Here is a 25486-nt window from a genome sequence, read left to right as displayed (position 1 = left end):
TGATCATTACTCTTAGTGGCTATCATTTGAGGGTCAGTTGCATTTGTGTTACTTTAGCCTAATTTCAGTTTTTTTTTTGTCTGGGTAAGAAAGCATTCCACAGCTGCCACCTACACTACTGTAATCTGTATACAGTATACTATATCAAACCTAGATCCATCTTATTTGTTAGTGTCCTTATACTACATATAATGGCTGCCAATCTCATCTAGGTATTGTTTTTTTTTTATCATGACCAATCTGTGAAGCACGCTGTGTATGCAAAAAAACTTTCTTGACCTATAAACCTCCTCAGAAGCTAGCTACAACAAATACATATTGCAATATCGCTAAACAAACTGATCTCAAATTAAGAAATCACCACTAGTAAAAGTAAATTAGGATCCAATTATATTTTTGTCTTCTGAAAGACATTTAATGAAAGGTCACTCCTAAAAGTCTGAATTGCATTAACCCTCCAAAAAGAGAACTGAAAATGAGGAGTACTTCTTGAATCAGGTTATTGGGGGGGGGGGGGGGGGGGGGGGGGGGAGTGGACCTTAACAGAACCCCCTGAATTGCATCTAGCCAGATGCAGTTGGTTCATAGTTAAAACTTTTAAGGCAGACCTTTAAGGCATTTCATTAAACATTATGCACCATATAAAGAAGTCAGAACACAAATATTTAACAAATATCTGCCTGACTGCTAAGAAGGCAAGTTTAAGAATTTTACAAGTGTTGAACCACAGAAGAAACCTGGGGGAATACAAACCACAAATGAACAGAAAATGGTAAGGTCCAATACTCAATTTCATAGATCACCTAAAGGTCAAGGTAACACGTCTGCTGGACTGCCAGTGTGTATCCGATACTCAATTTCCTAGATCTCCTTAAGGAAAAGGTTACGTACCTACTAGACCACCAATGTAGACTAACTGAGTTGTGCTATCAATCAGGATCACTAACTTTATTCCCAGGCAAATGGAAACTAATGAACACCAAGCTCTGTACCAGGCTTTTGGAATACAATTTCTTCTGTTGTTTATGGATATGATACTCTAGCATGTCCACCTTAGCCATAGCTTAACAATTTCACATACAGCTCCAAACAGTGCAGTGTCCTGAATATACATCTCACTCCCAATCCCATGTTAAGGAGAATCTCTGCTGGGCTTGATGAGGGAATCTGACATGCAAGACCTTCTCTTGCAAGAATGGAGTTTATGTTTTTTTGGGCCTTGTTTGGGACACCACTTGAATACAACAGTACAAATGTTCAAGTGACAGAGGAATATCTACATAGGAGAGAAACTTCTTGAAATTAACCTTCCAGGAGAACGCTCACTGGAAGAGAATCTCTCTTTAGAAGGAAAAACCATCCCAGTGTGATTCAGCAACTTTCTCAAAAACAAAAAATTTGGAACTTAACTAGGGTTTCTCCTCATTCAGTGGAAGATATAAATGAGGGGAAGCAGACTCAACGAAGTTCACGGACCACCAGCTATTCTGACTGCAGTTTCACAAGCTAATGTCTCATGCTGAAAACAGCTGGGTATCCAGCCTTCCTATATATGCAGCACTAAATGCAATGCATTTAATGAGTATGCTAGAAGACGTGCTCAGGCTAAATAGGAGCACATTTGATCTTATAGAAGATTCACCAACTAAGAATCAGAGATACTTTTGACAAACCATTCTTATGGAAATATGAAGAAATGAAAAAATGCACTTAAATGTATGAGAATAAACATCTTGAGAACAAGCAATTGTGTAGCTCTAGCACAAATTGAGAAAAGGCAGCCATACCCAAATCTGTCTAGGTAAAAAGGGCTACAAGAAAAATGTATACTAAACCCTAAGTCACGTGTTAAAGACACCAGAACAGTTGTGAATCACAAATCTATCAGACACGAACATGGATGCTTTAAGTCATTTAAAATGTCACCACTCAAAATTCCTGTACTCTGAGTGGAGAAACTGGACCCTGGAAATTAATCCAGACACTAGCCTGCAGAAATGCTGAAACCCCAAACTCCCCCATAGACACCTGTGAGACCTGCTAAAAAAATTATAATGTCCATACAGTTCAAAACAAAAGTTAACCTAGTGTGTACAGGAAAGAGAAATGCATTACTCCTCTACAAAAAAGATAAGAATACAGATGTCAAACCGATCCAAGAACTTTCACCTGAAAACACCACACAGGCCTAACATTAAAACTGTTCATACGGTACTTACTTCCACATGGCTCTGGCTCACAACGGCCTTACTGTTGCTTATTATTGAGATCAAGAAGTTGGTAGATTTATGATATACTAATGTATGTGTACAGAAATCCCTTAAAGCTTGTCTGTTGTGATGCTCCTATTTCTCCACTACAAATGAGAAAAAAGCCACAAGGCTGGCATTTGTATTAGGTAACTGGAACATTGCAGTCAAATGGATCAATAATGTGGTCCTTACACTTAGAGTGTCTACAGGACATGAAAGAATAGTCTGTACCATAGGAAAGGCAGATGATTCTAGTAGGGAACAATGACAAACTAACCAATGCGCTATCAGAAATCCTTCAGACAATATTACAGGCTCAAAATACAATGGCCATAGAGCAAAACAAAATACACAATTTCAAAGGTTAGTACAGTGAATGGAAAAAGCCATGGCATTCACAGCTGGGAGAATGAATGTTATTTATCAGGTAGATCTCCTCTGTATACATCGATCCCTTCAAAACTTTCAATATTGAAATGTTTGGTTAATTCAGCACTAAATGTAGTTGGTTCACACTGTGTTGCACCAATGTTTCCAAGTGAAATATGCATGCGCTTATACAGTGTAATCTCAGAACTCATTAAAAACACTGTTCATAGCGAAACTAAGAGACTTTGCTTTAAGCATGATGAACCACCACCATGTTGTGAATAGCAGAGTAGTCAAACACTCAAGACAAATATGGGTAATCTTGATGCCTACAAAAAAAAAAAGAAAACCTCAAGCATGAAAATTGGATATACAAATATATAAATTGCAATTCTTGGAAAATCCTTGCCACTCATATCATTACCATTCACCATATGTTTAGGTCCCATGACATTAGTGATTTAATAAACTGGCTTGACTGTCAGAATGGGCTCAATTTTAGGAACCGTGGGCCAGATGTTTTTAGCCTTTTTGAGACCGAAATACCAAGTGATTAGCAAAATTGCTGAGTTTGCGACGGCAAAAGGGACAAAATTAATTTTATGAGTGGGAAAAGTTTTACTGACTTGTAAAATGGGTTCTGTGAGCCATATCGAATAGCAGTTTGGAAGGGGCTTCCATTCAACTGTGATCACATTCTTACAGGCTGCTAAGAAAAAACAAACAACAAAAACCCCACAAAGTATTTAGTTTAGGAATGCAATCTCAGGGATTCTGGTCTGCTGTCCCTTACAGGCTATTATCCATGGGATTGCAGCCAGCCACTGGGGATTGAAAACTTTGACCTATTTAATGAATATTAATTAGGCAAGTAATTCTGTGACCACTGGTAATTCTTTATTTTGTGAATCCATCTATTAGTATGTCGGTTGGTTCTCCAAATCCACTTATATTTGCAATAAGTCAGTGCTCAATTTTCAACCACTTTTTTTGTGATTGGAATAATAGTACATCTGGCCCTAAGCAATAAATGCAAGAGCAAATTTTCCTGAGCTGCTGATACCACAACCAAGTATAATTTCAAAATGTAGGAGTCAGGAGAGAAAAGACAGTGAACGAGACAAACTTCTAGGTGGCTTTCATGATATATATTATATGGAAAATGTTACTTACCCAGTGTACATCTGATCGTGGCGTGATACGCTGCAGATTCACATGCTCTGCACTGTTCCTGCCATCTAGTGTTGGGCTTGGAGTGTTACAAGTTGTTTTTCTTCAAAGAAGTCTTTTAGAGTCACAGGACCGAGTGACTCCTCCCTTTCGGCTCCATTGCGCATGGGTGTCGACTCCATCTTAGATTGTTTTCCCCGCAAAGACTGAGGTAGAAGTTGGTAAAGGAAGGATACTAAAGGTGCCCTTGCAATGGAGTAGAAATGTATGTACATAGTGTGTAGTAAAATAATATTTATTTACATATAACTAAAACGGCTTCAGGCTCCTTGGGGGGGGAGAGGAGGGCGCATGTGAATCTGTAGCGTATCATGCCACGAACAGATGTACACTGGGTAAGTGACATTTTCCGTTCAATGGCATGTGTACCTGCAGATACACATGCTGTGCATGGACTACAAAGCAGTAATCTCCCCAAAAGCGGTGGTCAGCCTGTGTGAGTTGAAGTTGTCTGAAATAATGTTCTTAATACAGCCTGTCCTATTGTGGCTTGTTGTGTTGCTAACACATCTACACAGTAATGCTTAGTAAATGTATGGGGCGTAGACCAGGTGGCTGCCTTACAAATCTCTGTCATTGGTATATTACCAAGAAAAGCCATTGTGGCGCCTTTCTTTCTAGTGGAGTGTGCCCTTGGTGTAATGGGTAATTCTCTTTTAGCTTTAAGGTAACCGGTTTGAATGCATTTAACTATCCATCTGGCAATGCCCTGTTTGGATATAGGATTACCTACATGAGGTTTTTGGAAAGCTACGAACAATTGTTTTGTTTTACGAAACTGTTTTGTTCTGCCAATGTAATACATTAGCGCTCTTTTTATGTCTAATGTATGCCATGCCCTTTCAGCTACTGAGTCTGGTTGTGGAAAGAAGACTGGGAGTTCCACAGTTTGGTTTAGATGGAACAGTGATATGACTTTTGTTAAAACTTGTGGATTTGTACGGAGAACCACTTTAGGTTTATGTATTTCTATAAAGGGTTCTTGAATAGTAAACGCCTGTATTTCACTAACTCTTCGAAGTGATGTAGTGGCTATTAGAAAGGCTACTTTCCAAGTCAAAACTTTGATTTGACAAGAATGCATGGGTTCAAATGGTGGGCCCATGAGTCGTGTTAATACAATATTAAGATTCCTCGAAGGTACTGGTGGTGTCCTTGGGGGTATGATTCTTTTTAGTCCTTCAATAAAGGCTTTAATAACTGGGATTCTAAAAAGCGATTTTGTATGTTTAATCTGCAGATAAGCAGATATTGCAGTGAGATGGATTTTAATGGAAGAAAAGGCTAGATTTGACTTTAAGTGTAGTAAATAACTTACAATGTTTTGTGTGGAGGCATCTAACGGCATAATTTTATTAGCTTGGCAGTACAAAACAAATCTTTTCCATTTGTTAGCGTAACAATGTCTTGTTGTGGGTTTTCTTGCTTGTTTAATGACCTCCATACACTCTTTTGAAAGGTTTAGATATCCGAATTCTAAGACTTCAGGAGCCAGATTGCTAGGTTCAGCAATTTTGGATTCAGATGTCTGATCTGTTGTTTGTGTTGTGTTAACAGATCTGGTCTGTTTGGTAGTTTGATGTGGGGTACTACTGATAAGTCCAACAGTGTGGTGTACCACGGTTGGCGAGCCCACGTTGGTGCTATAAGTATTAGTTTGAGTTTGTTTTGACTCAGTTTGTTGACCAGATAAGGAATAAGCGGGAGAGGGGGAAAAGCGTAAGCAAATATCCCTGACCAGCTGATCCATAGAGCATTGCCCTTGGACTGAGGGTGTGGGTATCTGGACGCAAAGTTTTGGCATTTCGCGTTTTCTTTTGTTGCAAACAGATCTATGTTTGGTGTCCCCCAGCGGTAGAAGTGATCTTGTAGAATCTGGGGATGTATTTCCCACTCGTGAGTTTGCTGGTGATCTCGACTGAGATTGTCGGATAACTGATTGTGAATGCCTGGTATATATTGTGCTATGAGGCGAATGTTGTTGTGAATTGCCCAATGTCAATATTTTTGTGCTAAGAGACACAGCTGTGACGAGTGTGTCCCCCCCCTGTTTATTTAGATAATACATTGTTGTCATATTGTTTGTCTTGACAAGAATGTGTTTGTGGGCTAGAAGTGGCTGAAATGCTTTTAATGCTAGAAATACCGCTAGCAGTTCCAAGTGATTTATGTGAAGTAGTGTTTGTTGATTGTCCCATTGACCTTGTATGCTGTGATTGCTGAGGTGTGCTCCCCACCCAATCATGGAAGCGTCTGTTGTGATAATGGCATGAGGCACTTGGTCTTGAAAAGGCCGCCCTTTGTTTAAATTTACAGGGTTCCACCATTGAAGTGAAGAGTGTGTTTGGCGGTCTATCAACACTAGATCTTGTAGTTAACCCTGTGCCTGCGTCCATTGTCTTGCTAGGCACTGTTGTAAGGGCCGCATGTTTAGCCTTGCGTTTGGGACAATAGCTATGCATGATGACATCATGCCTAGCAGTTTCATCACAAACCTGACCGTGTATTGTTGGTTTGGCTGCATGGTTGATCTTATATTTTGAAATGATGGAACTCTTTGTGGACTTGAAGTGGCAATTGCTTTTTGTGTGTTGAGCGTTGCTCCCATATACTGTTGTATTTGGGATGGTTGCAAATGTGATTTTTGGTAATTTATAGAAAACCCTAGTTTGTGTAGAGTATCTGTTACGTATTTCGTGTGAACGTGACATTGTCGTTGAGTGTTAGCTTTTATTAGCCAATCGTCTAGATATGGGAATACGTGCATGTGATGTCTCCTTATATGACCTGCTACTACAGCTAGGCATTTTGTAAATACCCTGGGGGCTGTGGTTATTCCGAACGGCAACACCTTGAATTGGTAATATTTGCCTTGTATTACAAACCTGAGGTATTTCCTGTGAGATGGATGGATGGGTATGTGACAATACGGATCTCTGAGATCCAGTGTTGCCATGTATTCCCTTTGGTTTAGTAAGGGGACTACGTGCTGAAGTGCTACCATGTGGAAATGATCTGATTTGGTGAAGAGATTCAGTGTTCTGAGATCTAAAATAGGCCTTAACGTTTTGTCTTTTTTCGGGATAAGGAAATACAGGGAGTAAACCCCAGTTCCTTTCTGGTGATAAGGTACTAGCTCTATGGTTTCTTTTGCTAACAGTGCTTGGACCTCTATTTGTATTAGGTCTAAGTGTTGTAAAGACATTTTGTGCGTTCTTGGGGGAACATCTGGAGGGAATCTTGTGAACTCAATGCAGTAACCATGTTGGATAATTGATAGGACCCGCGTGTCCATGGTAATGTGTGTCCAATTGTGGTAGTATTTGGTTAATCTGCCCCCCACCGGTAAAGTGTGACATTGAAGTCACTGCTTGCTACTAGGGGTTGGCTTGGCAGGCTGGAATTTTCCTCTTCCTCTTGGGAACTGTCCTCTGTAGGAACCACGAAACCCCCCTCTCTGGTACTGAGATCGGTAAGTGGGTTTTGCTTGGGAGGTGGATGGTTCTGAGGGTTGCTGTCTAAATCCTCCCCTAAACTATGGTTTCCTAAATGTTCCCCTGTATTGAGAGGAGTAGAGCGCGCCCATGGCTTTGGCTGTGTCCATGTCCATGTCCTTTTTCATTTTATCTATTGCGGTATCCACTTCCGGCCCGAATAGCTGATGTTGATTAAACGGCATATTCAATACCGCCTGTTGTATCTCTGGTTTAAACCCAAAACTTCGCAGCCATGCATGCCTTCTAATTGTTACTCCTGTATTGACAGTCCGTGCCGCTGTATCAGCAGAGACTATTGCAGAGCGGATCTGGTTGTTTGATATGGCCTGTCCTTCTTCAACCACTTGTTGGGCACGTTTTTGATGCTCTTTGGGTAAGTGCTGGATGATGTCTTGCATCTCGTCCCAATGCGCCCTGTCGTAGCGGGCAAGTAGGGCTTTTGAGTTGGCAATTCGCCACTGATTGGCTGCTTGCGATTCCACTCTTTTCCCTGCCGCGTCGAATTGACGACTTTCCTTATCAGGGGGTGGCGCATCCCCTGACGACTGCAAATTTGCCCGTTTTCTTGCAGCCCCCACAACCACTGATTCCGGAGGGAGCTGTTGTGTTATAAACACAGGGTCTGACGGGGTGGTTTATATTTGTTCTCGACCCTTGGTGTGATGGCTCGCCCTTTTACTGGTTCTTGAAAAACCTGTTGTGCATGTTTAAGCATGCCCGGTAACATTGGCAGGCTTGGGTACGATGCATGCGTGGTCGCTAGAGTGTTAAATAGGAAGTCATCTTCCACTGGTTCGGAGTGCTTTGTCATATTGTGATATGTTGCTGCTCTGGCCAGTACTTGCGTATAGGACGTACTGTCCTCTGGCGGTGAAGGTTTTGTTGGGTAGCACTCTGGACTGTTGTCCGAAACTGGTGGGTCGTATAGATCCCAGGGGTCTACATCATCTTGAGTCATCCCAGTATATGTGGGCGACTGTGCTATTGGTGTACCCACTGGTGACAACTGTGGTGATTGAAGTGGGGACGCCTGTGGTGAGAAATGTGGGGGTGGTGACTTTTCTCTAACCACCTTGGCTTTTGGTTGCATCTCAGTCTCATGAAAAGCCAGCTTTCTTTTAAATTTGAGGGGAGGGATGGTTTGTATCTTCCCTGTGTCTATCTGGATTTGTAGCCTCTGCTGAGGTTGGTCATGCTCTTCCAAATCCAGTTCCTGCTCGAATCTGTGCCTTTTTTGAGCTGTAGAGAGAGCCCTTGTTTTTCCGTGTAGGAAGTCCTTTTCGGCTCCGAAGCCGTTTTTTTCGGTACCAAAATTCCCATCGAAATTGTCTTTTTCGGTCCCGATAGGCTCTTTCGAGGCTTGCTTGACGCCAAATTTTTTTGGTGCCGGTTTCTCGACCGGAGTCGGAAGTCTTCGGCAATATTTTGGCCTTTTTCGGTGCCGATGTTACTTGTTCACCTTCCTTTCTGTGGGTCGAGCCATGGCCTTCTGGCAGTGGCGTCCCCGAGACCTTTTGTTTTTTGCTCTGACCTAGGGTGTGGGACGGGCCAGGTGTACTCACTTTCGCGCTGCTGTCGAAGGTCGATCCCCGTCAGATTCTTCAGAGTCCGAACCTTGAATGGATATCCGCATCTCTTCTTCTTCGACGTTGAGATGCTGGGTCCGCTTCAATGCCATCTGTAATCGTCTTGCGCGTCGATCCCTTAAGGTCTTTTTGGATCGAAATGCTCGGAAGGCCTCACAAGTATCCTCTCTGTGTTCGGGCGATAAACACAGGTTACAGACCCGATGCTGGTCTGTATAAGGATACTTGGCGTGACACTTTGGACAGAAACGGAAGAGGGTCCGGTCCATTAGTCTTCAACGACAGGTGTGGCCGGGCCGACCAGGCCTTGGTCAAAGGCGGAAGCCCCAAAGGGCAGCCGAAGCGGTCTTGTTGTCGGTGCCGATGTAATGATACTAAACCGGTCCCGAAAGTAAACAATACCAACGAATTTCTATGATTTTCTAAGTTTCCCAATTTGAATTACAGAGCGAAGAAGAACACGTCCGAACCCGATGGCGGAAAGAAAACAATCTAAGATGGATTTGACGCCCATGCGCAATGGAGCCGAAAGGGAGGAGTCACTCGTCCCATGACTCGAAAAGACTTCTTCGAAGAAAAACAACTTGTAACACTCCGAGCCCAACACTAGATGGCAGGAACAGTGCGCAGCATGTGTATCTGCAGCTACACATGCCATCGAATATATATATATATATATATGTTTACATCTAGTTTCAAGTACACAACTGCATGCATACATTACACACAAGAAAATGTTTTGCTTCAATGACTAAAGGTCTACTTCCTACCTCTCGATGAACTCTGATAAATTCACGGGGATCTCCCTTGGCCCACGCTGGAAGAAGTACATTCCCAAGCCTTGTTCCATTTTGTTTGCAGCCTAAAACGTGCAGTGGATTAGACATTGCAGAAAGGAAACCTCTCAATCACCACTCACTTGCACCAGGCATGCAAAAGTGGAGTACATGAACACAAGATGAATAACAAATCCTATCTGCTATAGGATGAGTGATTGCTATGAAGAAGAAAAACATTCTGATTATTTATTGCTTTAACAAAGAAGAAATCTATTTGCTGATAATTTTATAATTCTTCTCCAATACTAATTAGATCAACCCCATTCATTTGCACTGCAACACAGCCTAAATTTCAATCTCCTTTTATTGAGATTATTATAGCTCTGAATGTGTGTTCGGAATTTTGAAGTGAGATGTTTTTGAAATGGTGTAAAGTTAATCTGAGGTCTTTCAAATTAACAAGAGATATTTTCAAAAGGGGCATAATTGACGGATCAGAGATTTGACTAGAATATGTCTACAGGGCTCACCGATGAACAGCAACAAGCATACTCTAAAAGTAGCATTCTCATGACATATATCCAAAAATAAAGGTAAAAGTTCTGTATGCATGGAAAATATTTGACCCTTAGGTAGGAATGTAAGGAGCAGGAATGCAATGATCATTTGGAAACTGCCGCTGAACGACAATGGCTGCTTTTTGCTCATAAAACAATAGCATCTTGGACCACACCTGGGCAGTCAATCAGGCATTAAACATGAAGAGGCATCTCTGCACGGAACATGTACCTGGGTACTACGAAGTCAATTAGCAAAAGTTTCTTTACAAAATAAGTAGTAACATTAAATTCTTAAATCTTTTTGACATTAACATGTTTAAATATTCGCAAACTGTACTGAAACTGGTGAGAGTCATACGTTGCTATTTTTTTTTTATTCAGTGCATTCTCACAGCCAATTTAGTTGTTAATATCAATGTTTATGTTGATTACTTTTCAGAATTAAACCAATTATTTTTTTAAATAGTTATCAGATTCATGTGAATTGCACAATGAAATGAGTAGTCAACTAAATACCAAAATGGCCTCCATATTTACCCAAGCCAACAGCAAACTTTTTCTGCATCATCTGGAGCTTCTATAATTTCAATGGTACTAGCCTTTTACATTCAACCTAACACATACTGTGCTACTGTGAACGGTTTCAAACTATTAATGTGAGCTGCTGCAAGCAAACACGAATGATGCAGATTTGTGCTTTACACTTATACCAAAAGGACGAGTCTTTTCTGCCACTTTTATAAGTGGTAAATTGTGCAGAGTCAACTTTAAAAAATGACTGTATCTATACATACAACAGAACATGCCAGCATACCTAGATCAAAGTTATTAGAGTTCAGAACAAACTCTGGGAGGTAGAAAAATTCTGGGATAAGCTCCTTCACATCTGCCATGTTGTGTTTAGAAGCAGAATACCAGGCATCTCGAACGCTGTGAAACATTCGGTCGGCAAGGTCGAAGTGACCACCCTGAAAAATAGAAACCATGACTTAAAATCTTCAAACATCCAGTTTTAACATTTTCTACCAGGTAAACAGGTGTAAGAAAATGTCACAGAGTTCAAGGAAATCAATATTCAAGGAATTCGTTCTTGGTGATAGAAATAGGAATTCATGCGCTTATGGAGTTTTTAAGGCAGCATATACATGGAATATTTGTATATATATATATATATATATATATATATAATCACTCCAGATAGGACCAAATGTATGCAAATCAGCGTTCATCCTGCTCCATGTGCAATCCACACTGAAAGCTTATTTCAAAGGCAAACATTTCATTACGTTAGCAATTAAACAGGACAGAAGTTGAACAGCTGAGATGCCATTAGTATGGCTCTTTGAAATTATACTGAGACACACACTTTTTGATGCACTCCTGGAAGACTTATCTGAGTGAAAAATCTACAATTAGAAAGATTTTTTCCCAACTTAATTTCCTCCATGCTATCTCAATGTCATTACTGATTTTAATATATAAGCAGTTTGCATAGATTTCTAAGAATATTTCAAAGGAACGAAAGAGAGATGAAAATGAAATAAAAACATATAAAATACAATCAAGAGCTAACCTGCAGCCTCAAGAAGATCTGCGTGAAAGGCTCCATGCGAACAAGGTAAGAGGCCACAATCATAGCTGATGAATAATGAGTGCCGTAATGATAAGCTGGTGTTTCTCCTGTAATAAAGACTTGCCATTGTAAATGAACGCTTCAAAAAAGATTAAGTATCATTTTAACTGACTACGATGAAATACTTGAATTACATTGGCTAACCCTAACCAAGAAATTGTGAATATCAACATAAAAAACACACTGACACAGAATTCATCTTTACCACATACCTTGATAGAAGCTCCAGGAGTTTAAAAATGACTTAAGTGAGCTTGATCAATAATGTAACAAGGCATTCTGACAACAGATCTCAATGTGCCATTCAAAACGACACAAATGCACAACAACTGAGCAAGCAAATACAATGATCATTTCTACATGTGATGGTGGTTTTATCAGTGCTGGGGTTTAAGTTACATTTCGTACAATAAAGAAAACATTTGAGGACAGCCAGGTAAATAAGTACCATGGACTCAATCCATTAGTCCTAGCCTCTGAAGCGCAGGCTGCATTAGTGCTTGTAGTATTAAGCAAACATTTATTACCTATTTAAAAGTACAAAACTGTAACTCACTCAGTTATTTAAATATTTAACTTAGAAATGTATCTATGCCAGATTTTCAGGACATCAATATAAGATAATATGCATACCAAGATTCTAACTGAAATATTGTACAAAGGAAATACATTTCCAGAAATCTATTTTGGATTCAACTCTCTTGTGCATTCAGAAAAAAACGTCTGGTACAGAGGATGTGCATTTTACATTATATGCAAATACTTATTTTTTTGCCTTCCTGGTCCTGATGCTTTTGATACAAATGCAGCTACACAGTGTTCTAACCCCAAATTACCCTTCCCGATAAATCTGAAAAGTTCTCCTGAGGCTTTCTAGAGAACACTAGACCTTTGCTTAAATTAGGGGATGTGGTTTGTGACTTACTAGTTATTACAAATCACACAGTGTTAAGGTATAATTTGTCACTCATTTGTGCAAAGTCTTAAATCTATTGACAGGGGACAGGTGGGAAATTTCCTAAAGTGTTTAGGCCTCGAAACATCTTACTAGACCTGCAGCTTGAATAATCTACTCTACCTAACTGTAATGTACGTGACCTGGAAACGGGTCTCAAATTGTGTGATCCTAGGCAAATAATGTATTTTACAGTTGCCTTTTTCTTCATTCTCACGAGTGTACCTTCAAAAATGTGAGCTCAGCATTTCTGAAGTAAAAATAATCCTCTTTTGTTTGATTAAATATACTAAACGTTTATTCCATGCATAATAAATATAGCCTTCATATAGGGTACACATGATCCATGCATGACTTGCCTCTTAGTTTACTAATAGCTTTGCCATTAGGGCAGGAGTGTTTCTCAGTTTATGTTTTAACACTAGCTTTTAATGTTCAAAGCTTTACTGATAAAACGATATTGAGTATTAACAATAATCTGTGAAAATTGAGTTTCAGAAAAAGTTTATAATTTGCACATCACCAAGTAAAGCGTTCTAACTCATTTTTCATCCGCTAAAATATTTTTTTCATCATTCAGAAGTACAAAAAATGGTCTTTCACAGCTACTGAAATACATTGTGAAATGTCTGTAAAGTTGACTTAGTTATATAAATGTTGTGTGTTAGGAAAAACCTGATACCAACAGCCTTTCATTTCACATAGGTCAGACAGTTCACCTTACAAAATCCAAGAACTTCCCAAGGAAAAGTATTTGCATTGCAAGAAGACAAACTGACTTTTGACCTCTGTCTCTGAACACATGCTTTGTCCACTTGCCAGAAGGGGCGAATAGGATCTAAAAATAGCTCAACCTCATAAAATAAAACTCGCCTTAGAGAACAGGTGGGTAGATTTTTCGAGCCCCTAGTTTTCATGGTTTCTCTTTTGACCTGCTGAATCACTGTGAGGTAACTTTATCACTGCTGGCCAAAGAGTACACATGACAACACTACTTGGTTCCATATCAACCAATAAAAATATTTAGTCTTGAAGTATTAACTGTTGCTATTTAATATTTCTGGGTATTATACTCAGGGTAAAAGCGACAAGAACGGATTCATGTACAGCACTACTTAGAAGGCCCGGGTTTCAGTTCATTTCCCTTTTGTAATACTATGAATTATTATATATTATTACTAAAGCTGGAAATCTCAACACTCTAAATAAAGTAGATTTATAGCATATCCTTAGTGACAGGCTCAAGAGTCAGCTACTGCCGAAGCTGTTTTTGTTTCCATGGCTTTTTTCCATATGCATATTAAGCACAATATAAATTTGGGAAATATGATTTGGATACAGAGTTTACCATTAAACATGTATCTATGCTTTCAAAAAAAGTCCAATATTTTCTCCTGTCTGCACCTCAGCTGAGAACAGAAATGCATTCTCATACATACATTACAGGATCCATTCCAAAAGGGACACACACATGAATGTGCAGGGTCAGACTGGCTTTTAGGGAAAGCAGGCAATGCATAAAGGGCTGGACTGACAGGTCAGTGCATGGGACTTTTTTCAGGTGTTTGTTAGCATGTTTTATGGTCAAGTGTACGGTTTTTATTGTTTATGTCACTGATCTGCCTAAAAACATTGTCTGCAGCAAGCACAAAAGCAACAGTTTACCATACCCTGCTAACACCTATACAGTGTGTCTTTACAAGTTGACAAATGCCTAAATTTGCAAATGTGGATTAGTCGTTATCAGATTCGCTAATGAAGGACACATATTTTGGTTCAAATGCCAGTCCAACCATGTGGATCCGATACACTGTTATAGCTTCAGGACATTTCTGCTCAAGAAATTCACTGTTGCTTACCCACTAACTGTGAATTCCCGACATGCCCCACATCTCCTCCATGTTACACCCTGTGTTTTTGTTGGTGGATGGGCATGGGGTCGAACTGGCCCATAGAGCAATCAGGCAATGCAAGATAGACTGTTCCAACAGATCAGTGTGTGGGCCTGTTTTATGGCCAGGTGGGTCGGTTTCGACTGTAAATTTCCCTGATAGTACCACAAGGTTGCCTGCAGCAAACACAAATGCATGCACTCTACCATACCTCGCAAAACACCCATAAAGCATGTCTTTACAAGTTCAAAACTAGCCTTGTTTGCAAATGTTGGCCACTTTTCTTGCTAACTGGTTCGCTAATGGGAGCAACTTTTATTTTGGTGCCCGGGCCTATATTTTCTGTCAGTCAGAGCGTGAGCTGACATCTGTGAAAAACTCAAACGGTTGGAGGGAGTGCCCGTTAGTATTACACATGATTTCACCACAACTCTGCAGTCTGCTTCTCCCTTGCCTCCCAAATGTATCCCGCACCATATGCCGACTATATTTACTTCTGAAATGCCTGCTCCCCTCAGTAAAAAGTAAAAAAAAAAAAAAAATACTCATTTTTTTCTCGAATACATTTAGAGCATATGGAATCCCACAGTCAGCAGTGGACATGCACAACAGCTTATAAAATGGGAAAAGAGTACTGGCTGCAAAAAAAAACACAATCAAATGCTTCTTTCTAACTTGCATCTATGTTTCTACAGATGCAAGTTAGAAGTGAACAGATAATGCAGGAATGTCAAAGAATAAATAGAGCATGTGGATCACATGAGGGTGCATGGAAAACAAAAGTATGACACCGCTGGATGCAGTGAAGGAAAGGAAAATATTAACAATTAAAACGAAAATATGAACAATTAAAACTTTGGAGAACAGCACAAAAGATGGAAGGAAAACGTTATTTACTATCAGAAAACTGTACCTGGATTTGAGAAAAGCTAAGAAAAGTACAAGATAATGAGGTAAGAGAAACTCTGACAAATGCTAATAAAAGGTCTGGTAGTTGCATATTACGATGAGACTGGGTAAGGAAAAGAGACAGTGATGTGTGAAGTTTACATGGCGTCTCGTTGATTGGCTTCTATTGTTTATTTGTTCAGTACATCATTTAATACATTTGTGGTTATTTATCCTGTTGATATCCGCAAAAATACGCTGTTGGACGACATAAGATATGAAGTGACTGAATGTGATTGGTGCTCTTGAGCCGTCAACGGAAAAGATGAATTGGGCAGCAATCACTAATAACTGCAATCATTGGAGGGTCATGTTGGGCAGAACAGAGGCCAAAAAAAACGTAGACACTGAATAGGTAATGAAGGGGATGCAAAGAAAAGTATAGCACCACAAGGCAACAATGAGGGCAAAATCTGTAATTGGCATACAACACAGAAGTCAAAAGAACAGAGTAAAGGACAGTAACACATGCTAAATGAAGGAGGAAAGCGAGAGGGGAAAGAACAGCAGCAGACCAAAGAATAGATCTCATTTTGGTTCAAAAGGAGCTAACATCTACTACACAAAGGAGATGTTGAAGATGAGTTATAAGCAAGGTGCAAAGAAGACAACCAAGACGTTAGAAGAAATGTGATGGGTAGGATGACTGACTGTTAAATAGAGTACCCTTAGAAGAGTCTGCATTGCAAGGAAAAGCAGCCTTTTCCACATTGTGTTTTTATTTACAAATAGGTCTGCATTAGGGAAGTGTACGGCAGAGTGAATGCTGTACTATTAAGAGATAGACGGCATCAGATATAAGAGCTAGGGATTTCCACACAAATCAGGGGAGATATTTGAGTGAAGGGATATGAAAGTTAAATGTATTTTTAAGAATGGCACGGTTGCTTTGAAAAGGTGCTAAATCATTGGGGAAGAAAGAAATGTGGTCCATATTTCTAACTGAAATCCAGTGAGTGTAATATTAATTAGAAGAATGGGGTATCACAACCTAATAACATTACACTTTCAAACTTCACCTCGAGTCCTGCATAAGGAAAGGGGGGTTCTTAAAATGTTGGTGTAATGCTAGAATCAATACAGAAAGTCCTGGTAAGAGAAAGACAGGTGTACTGATAGAAAAAAAAATATTTTACATTCAATGTAGAGAAAGCTGTAATGGAGCAAACAGAGTGAGAGCTGTATGGAACACTAACTTTAACGGCAGTGACTTTGTGTTGGGGTTGTAGAGAGGACGAAATTCATTAAATGATGGGAACTGTAGAGCATACGATATCACATGAAGTCAATGTCATAGTTACTAGCAAAGCACAAAAAATGAGGGTTAAAATGCTCTTTAGTAGGTTTTATGATTTCACAGAGTGTGACTAGGGCACAAGTAGAGTGTGAATAGGGCATAAGTAGCAGATAGACCCTTCCTCTAGGCTCTGGAGAAGTCAAATGTTACTGGACAAAGTAATATGATAATGTAATTTACTAATGCTGTGCCTGGTCATCAAGTGTGAGCACATCCCAACTGATCAACAAGTTACTTTCTTCATACACCTACTGCTCCAAATATGAGTAGGTTGAGCTGTCACAGCTTACACCAAGAGGTCGTAGAGTCCTTGTAACTCAGATACAGTACGGAAAACTAAGTACACATAGGAAACACAATGTTTAGTTAAACTACATTTTTCAAAAAGAATAGTAACCTGATTCACAAAGCTGTATGAGCTCAGAACTCATATCTCCGAGTACAAATGGAAAAAATACAATTGCAATGAATTCATAAAAGGTGACTGTAATTCTTAATCATTTCACTGCTGTGTATATGGGCATTCACAAACTCCTCTCTGATCTTTTAGCAAGACTTACTCCTGGCAAAAAGCAGAGGTAAAATACTTTTTCCAAGTTGGTAAGGGAAACAGAAACCCCCCCAAATTCACCGGGCTTATGGAAAGGTGTTTCTTCACAGGAAAAAAATATAAACCCCCCAACCCCCCTCCCCAATAAAAGCAAAAGAAAAATTGTGTCACTGCCCAAAGGCACTTGATTTCCTCAAGGAAGAATTGTTGCATACACATTTCACATTGGTGGAATAACAGCACCCATAAAAAGGCGGCAATCGCATTATTTCCCCATGTATGGAAAAATACAACAGGCGTAGCTTTCTAAATGTACTCAGGTACGTTTTTCGAATAGAAAAAAGTACTAAATGTAGGTGCAGAGTTAAGATATTTTTTTGTAAATCAGGGTCTAGGTCTATATTCACATAATGCAGGACTATTAGAAGGATGAACACTACAAAAACAGACACCCTAGTACCTTCTGAAGCAGAGATATCCCTGAAATTATTAATACGATACTTACTTAGTATGGGGGTACAATTCAATTAACAAACGTGACTATGGGCAATGTTATTCTGCAGGGAATTGGTTTTGAGGTGCTGGCTGTTCTCAGAAACCTTCGGCTCTTTGTCTTTACCACAGATTTGTTTACCATCCTTGCAACAGGACAGAGGCATGACACAGAATGTGACAATTCCTTAAGTATTGTAGGCAACTCTACATTTTGTCCTAGTTTTTTTAGTGCCCCCACCACCTGCAGGGGAGGGGGGAGTAGCTAGTGTGACTGAGCCCAGACAGCTGAGCATCTGTCAAAAATGTTGCATAGCACCAACATTTTTTAACACCCAAAAACAAATCACCCATGGATGTAATTTAGGGGTCGCCAAGGATTGCAGCTGCGACCCCTAGCTTGTCTCTCACGACTCCCGACACTGCCTTTGAGACCCCTTGCGTCAAAGCTTAGCAAATTAGTAACAAGAACACAGGGGTGGGTTCTACACATCTTATTTTCTGCTAATTTTTTATTATACTAATGGTGAATAACACTCTCTTATTCACTATTGGTGTAATAACAAATGGAGCACACTTCGCTGGAACAGGACCTTTGGAAGCAGATGTGCTAAGTAAAAACAGTTTAAAATGCATGCTTGTGGGTGACAGTGTATTTTTAAGAGGGACAGCATGTGCATGGATGAGTGTGTGTCTGCATGTGTAAGAAAATGTGTGAGAGATAGTCAGTGAGGATTTGCTTTGGATAATAAATTAACCTTAACACTCTGGTTTTGCATCACAAATGTAATATAAACACAGTGCAAAGTGTTAGTAAACCTGGACCTGAATGTCAGTAAGTATGAGTGAGATTAAGAGTGAATGCAAGTGACTCAGTGAGAATGAATAAGAATAATTATAAGGGGGTGTAAGAGTGTGTGAGAGTAGGGTCATGTGATATGCTTTCCTGGAATAAATTAGGATCAAGGGTCATATGATGTCACTTACTGAGATGTCTAAGGTCAAACGGTATGTAATGTCACTTGCGCTATCCCTAGCATTTTGGTGAATCAGTGCCCATACTACCAGCCAAATGTGAACTGGGCCTCCCACCACTGGAAGAGTGATGTTTTTATAGTACACTCTGAAGTGACAAAGACAAAAGTTATAGTGTTCAGCTAATTGGTGCTTTTGGGCCACTGTAGTAAGAAAGAGACAACACTAAAAGGTTCAAATGGTCTCCAAAGTCAAAATTCATACCAATGGACTACTGGTAAAGGAAAGGGGTAACAACTCACAACAGGTACCCCTAGAGTATCAAGCTTATCTAGTATACATCAGTTTGTGGCTGAACTTTTTAGATGGTGTGGACCCTCACTGAACCTATTGTTTCCCAGCCTGATCTGTAGAACTGCTACATCTTCATCTCTGGAACTGTAAGGGCTAAAATTAGTAAACTTGTTTTTGAACCAGGATGAACGGATTTAACCAACGAAGGATTAGACTAAGACCTATGGTATAAGTGTAAATCCACTGTGTCACTCATGCTAGAAAACAAGTGATATGGCTCCCACAAATTCACATCAGTCCTAACAGCTGTGCTGCAATTTTCCTGTGCTCTTGCACAGTATACTACCTCAAGACAGCCTCCAAGCAGGCTTCAGTCAGCATGGCTTTGCTTCTTCTCCTCCTACTCTGCAGTTAGCTACACCGTATGCATCACAGAGTATACCGACCTCTTTTACCATGGCAGATCATGTTAACGGGACTTTCTCTAGACACTAGGCCTACTCGTAGCCTTAGGGTGAAAAGGCAACACCCACAGATCTACTGTTAGTCAGACGTTTCTCTGTGCTGGTGCCACAAAACATCTCTAGATGTCCAGTCAAATATAGCCTATATTCTAAACAGGGGGTACCGGTGGGAAGCCAAGGCTTTAGTATATGGGGTAGCAGATTAAAAGTCAAACAAATTTGACTGTATCATTTCAGGATTTTCTTCTCAGCTTTCACAAAAAAGGTAAAGGTAGAGCACCAACTGATCACGAAAAGGTGGATTCACTGGACAGCAAGTACAACTACATTGTGAGGGGTCTTTGCAATTTCCATATAGTCTTTGGTAGCATAGAAAGCGGTGAGGCCATAGATGGTCACACAGGGAAGACAGACCCACGCAAGTCATTCATCTTGAGCTGGTATCAATGATTGACAGTTAGATATTGAATTGCTTACTGCCAAACTGCTGAACTGGATTAAGTCAGATTTTTGTGTTTGAGCAGGCATCTAGTATGAATATATCATGCTGCTAGGATAAAGGATGAAATGGTCATGTCCACAGATCGTTTCAAGCATGTATAGATTAATCAATGGAAAGACTTGTGTGTCCCTGCCTTTTTAGGAGGTGCTTGGCAAGTGGTGCTCTGATAACAGCTAATATTAAGAGTCTATACAGAGCAACAGCTTTGCACTGGATCTATAGAACAGGTTCTGCACCGTTGTGCGTTAAGGCACAAATAAGGGACTAAACAAAAACAGTTCCCTGTTAAACAGGGCAACCAAATCACTGCATGCATTACACTTCCACTGTCAACATAGGTTAAGTAGTTTTCTATTCACAAGCAGGATGACATTTCTGCTGTTTGAGTAGGCCGTTAAAGAAACATATCCGTCACTTGAATATGTTCTAATTTCTGATTACCTTAGACAGAAATGCTAAATCTTTGAAGCCCTATATTAACAGTAACTTAAGGAAATATGTTTACTATCTGCAGATATAGTGAGTGTGATGAGCATTGCCTTATGAAGGCAGTGTCATTGCCACAACTTACCATTGGGGTCTTCCCAGTCTCTGAAACGCTTCCTAAACTGAGCAAGTCTGTCTTCAGTTTGAGCTCCCATAGGTTTGGCAAGATTTCTGAATGTTTTAGGACTGTTAAGATCTAATTCCTGAAAAAAAGAGTTAACCAAATTAAAAAACACTGACAATGATCACGAAAACAATATGTTTTGAACAGAACAACCAAAAATGTAACCTCTCTAATACAAATAACCCTTTGACATACAAATGTATATCACCAATCATTACCACGTTTCTTCATTAACAACTGCAGATGTTAATACAGCAAAATTGATTTACTTTAATTCAAAACTGCATTATTTGTTCAGCATTTTGCCAACTAGGAGGGGTATTCTTAACTATTTGGCTGGACAACTGCTCACTGAATTCGTACAACGGCCATACACAATATTAAGCACTACACCAACCAATCAACACAATAAATAAATAAAATAAGCAGACTAAAATTACAGCAAGAATGAATGCTGCCATAAATGCATTTGCCTATACAACAACAGGTGTAGATCTGATACTTATAGTCCATGATTCTTGGATATAAGGCATAACAACAGAAACGACCACTATGACTGCAGATTATTAACATCTAGGCGGGCTAGTGTTTTTCTTTAGAGCCAACATGTATGGACGTAAGTGACAATAGCAAAATCATGTATTAGTGAAAATAGTTGCATCACAACATTATTTTAAGCAACAACTTAAATACTTGGGGGAATCATACTAGAGGGACTCCTTAAACCAACAGTCAAAGAATGTAGAAGAAGACCTTAATTCCACGGAGTAGGTCCAAGATCTTACCCACAAAAAAGGAGACAATACACATTATGCAGACTTATGGTTAAGTGCACTGGGCAAAAGAGCATTTGTCAGGTTATGGTTTGTCATTTTATCATCCAAGTCTTTCTTTTCTACAGCCAACCTTCCTCCCTTCCACCATTCCCAAAATCACAGGGAAGCAAACAGTTTCATAAAATAGGACCTTCTGAGCGAAGATTGATTTAGTTAGGCATTTCTGTTGATTGAGGGCCAATTGAAAACCTGGGGAATTTGGATTAATTTATTATTTATGCATTTCTGTTTTGCAGTGAGAACGTTTGTCACTGGGGTCTCAGAGTGCTTTACAAAAGGCAAGAAAGGTATACAACAAACAGTACAGTATTGAAACACATACATTTTTAAAAAGAGTATACGAAACTCTCAAGGAAATAACAGATACGAAAAGCCACCTGTGCAGACAAGAGTTATGCACTATGCTTTGAAATTAGCCGGTGGCAGAATAACATCGTTAAGTAGACTGAAATAGTCCAAATGGCTTTTGAACCTCACAGCTCTTTAGCAACCTTCAAAAGTCAGCTTGTAGTTAATTATAGCTGGAGTGTTTGCTTGAAGAGTAGGGATTTTAAAAAGGATGGCGTTCTTTGTACTGCTGGGAGAATAGACGTCCAGATGCTTCAAAATTCTTGATTTTATGCTGAAGGCAGTTCCCTGGTGGAGTATGTCTTTGCTTCCGAGTGATCAAGCATCTCCAGAGATATTTAATTTCTAAGTAAGGTTACTTACCTGCCTGCCGATGCACAGCGATACAAAAAAAACAAAAAAAACAGATTGATTTGAAGAAGCAATAGGCTTCAATGGGAAGCCATTCTAAGGTGTTCAGATAACATTACGCCAATCCTGATCTTCTGGAGCCAGAGATTAAGGCCCTCATTATGAACATGGCGGTCTGGAGCGCCATGCTGGCGGTTGCAGAAATTACCGCCATGGCAGTCCAGACCACCATATAATGTACAAGGCAGCCTGGCGATTGCGGAGTTCCTTATCCTACAGGGCAGCGCTGCAAGCAGCGCTGCCCACCGGATAATGAACCTGTTTTCCCCCAGCCTTTCCTGGCTGGCAGAATGGGTGCTCTGGGTTCCCCCCCTGGGGGCCCCTGCACTGCCCATGACAGATTTCAATAATGATTCAATGGGGGTCACCGGGTTTCAGTAATGATAATGTTGGGATCCCCAGAAGTCAAAAGTTTGGGAACCGCTGCTCTAAACTACAGACTTGAATCCTGTGTGATGGGCTCATCTTTCAACTGTCCCGGAGTCGTACTATGGGCATTATTAGCCTCTACTGCAAAATGAATAAATCGCCCAGACATTCCTAGATATTGCACGCTATATGAACACAACCAGTAGCACAGCGTGAATACGATGGACTTAGCAGACAAGGATAGAAATAACTGTCCGTGAATTAAATGAGGACTCCAAAGGGAGCCTGGAGGAAGGGAAAGTAGTAGTACTGAGTTTGGGTAAAGCTGGAGACTATGTTGGATTAAGAACAGATAGCAGGCAGGTGAATGTAGTTTAGTGTCTGCCGTGAGGATCTGCCAGGCTGAACGTGGATGGCTTAGTGCGTAGTATGTCGGCACTAGATCAGAAGTGCTCAGTTAAACAGTGCTGTAGTGCAACAGGTCATGCAGAGTTGTATACTGCTTGCCATTTACATGTTAGTCTTGTGGAGATTCTAGCTCAGAATTTCATTCGCCTGAGAATGTTGACAAGAGCACCATTAACACGGTAATAAAAACATATTCCTCAATTAAGTTTGTGGAGTGTGTAATGGTGATGCAAGTGTTAAGACTCTATCCCCACTAAGTAGAGCACGGCTGAGATGGATTTAATGAGAGTACTCGTAGCGAAAGGATGTGGTGTCACAGCTAGAGCAGTCGTCTTTGAAGTTGAGGAACCAGGTTTGAGTCTCATCGGGAGGCTCAATATCCTGTGTTTCTGGAAACTAATGTGTCGGTGTCTAATACAACTGACTCATCATGTAAAGCGCTCCGATACCTTCCGAGTGCGGGAACAAAAGGAAAAAAAAAAAGCACCTCAGAAGCACGCAGCCAATGGAAGGACAATGGCTGACAGCCACTAGCCGCCAGCTAGAAACAGTACTTGGTCCAAGCTCCCAGGAACAGGTGAGGAAAGAGGAAGTGTAACCTCATGACATGATCCTAATGCTTCTGATCAAGAAGAAGCCAGAAAATAAGAGTGATTGCGAAGCCCACTAATGATACGTAAGTGGGGGGTGGTTGTAAGCCCCTTTTGAGATTTTATTTTTCTTTAATTCCAAGAGATTTTGCATGCACAAGCGCTGTGCAGGCGAAACATAAAAAGTAGGGTTGCAGATGGAGTGGTCAGAAGAGACACAGGAAGAGACTGCCTTTTAGATGTTTACTGGATGAAGGTATGAGAGGCATCAGTGGGGGCAATGACGGAATTGATGGTGCTGCGGTTGGTTGGGTCATCAGTGACAAACCCACCCCATTTCTTTTGATCCTGTGTCCTAAGAGCTATCCGACATGTAAAACATTTGAGAATGTGATTGAATTACCATTTGTCTTTAAATAAGCAGCTGAAGAAAGTGGTGGGTGTAAGTAAATTTCATCCACAGCTCACAAGAAGTACTAAACCATTAATATTGTACTTGCTTTATTTTGCAAACTCTATCTACAGCAATCTTCCAGCACGTATGACAGTCTAGTTACATCATGTTCAAAATCAGGCACTCAGAAGAATACTGTTAATGAAAATCTGCTCCTATCTCAAGAAGAACTGATTTTACAATAGCAAGACCATGTGTTGATTTAGGATGGTATAATATTATAAAGACTTTGGGACCTGGGTTTGAATCTCAACTTTACACTTGACTACAAATTTGGTAATTCTGGCTGATCAATTAATTGCTCTGAAACTAAAGATGTAAATATCTGAAAATCATTTCTATAGATATGTATTTGAAACGTGATTATGTAATTCAAGGAGGTACATCCCTACTTCAGCTACAAGATCTTGTATCAGCTCCCAACAGCCCAATTGCATGAGCGCTCACGCTGGTCTCCAGCTAGGTGTGCACTATGTGTAATAAATACATATGTGCACGAACATAAATCCAAACATCACATCATTCCAGAAGTGGCAGGTGGAACTAACAGGGAAAAATAAGGCGAAAGAAAAATAGGTGTAATTCTCTAAAATGGAAAAAACAAATTCCTTAGTTTTGGAATAGGAAACACACAGCCCGAAAGTCATTATCAATTTCACTCTTACCTCAGTCTATAGGATTGTTATCAGCGCAATCCAGAAAAGTGGCCACATTCTATGAAGAGGCCAGAGGCGTGAGTGTGTCCTGTAGTATCTACACTTCTCTTTATGATATGTATATCATTGTTAACACAAATGAAAAAAAATAATATTTTGTTTAACTCCAATAAGAAAAAATCTCAAATCCAAAAAATACCATTCAACTTGTGCCAGCTGGAGCAGCATGACATCAAGATACATTTTCTATATGTTAATCAAATAAGAATGGCCAAGCTACAACTCAACGTTTCTAATTTACACTCCTCTGAAAAACTTATGTTTATAATATATTTGTAAGTGTATGTTGACTCGGACAGTAAGCAGGCAAGTCAAAATATATCAAGGCAGACCTTTCCAACTGGAATATTAGGGATTTATTCATGTAACTACCTCAAACAGTATCTTGTTGGAAAGGGATGCATTTGGTACAAAAAAAGAAAGCAAACTCCAAATAGCAAGGTGGGGCAGAACTCTACGGGGACACACG

At 40.0% G+C, this 25486-nt stretch overlaps 1 protein-coding gene across 3 annotated transcripts in view; it reads right to left on the bottom strand.

The window, feature by feature from the left end:
* The window catches only part of WDFY3 (WD repeat and FYVE domain containing 3), a 1200521-nt gene that overhangs the window by 173066 nt on the left and 1001969 nt on the right, over positions 1-25486 (bottom strand). For all 3 annotated transcript variants that reach the window (XM_069236246.1, XM_069236255.1, XM_069236264.1), the window contains 4 exons: positions 20847-20964; positions 11847-11953; positions 11088-11241; positions 9705-9796 (listed from right to left, as the gene is read on the bottom strand). In XM_069236246.1, the coding sequence (XP_069092347.1) occupies positions 9705-9796; positions 11088-11241; positions 11847-11953; positions 20847-20964 (471 nt within the window). The remainder of the gene's footprint in view (positions 1-9704; positions 9797-11087; positions 11242-11846; positions 11954-20846; positions 20965-25486) is intronic.

Source organism: Pleurodeles waltl, chromosome 1_2 (assembly GCF_031143425.1).
Source record: "Pleurodeles waltl isolate 20211129_DDA chromosome 1_2, aPleWal1.hap1.20221129, whole genome shotgun sequence".
Classification (NCBI taxonomy): domain Eukaryota; kingdom Metazoa; phylum Chordata; class Amphibia; order Caudata; family Salamandridae; genus Pleurodeles; species Pleurodeles waltl.
Note: the sequence above shows the minus strand (reverse complement) of the source record. Positions and strands in the feature narration are given on the sequence as shown.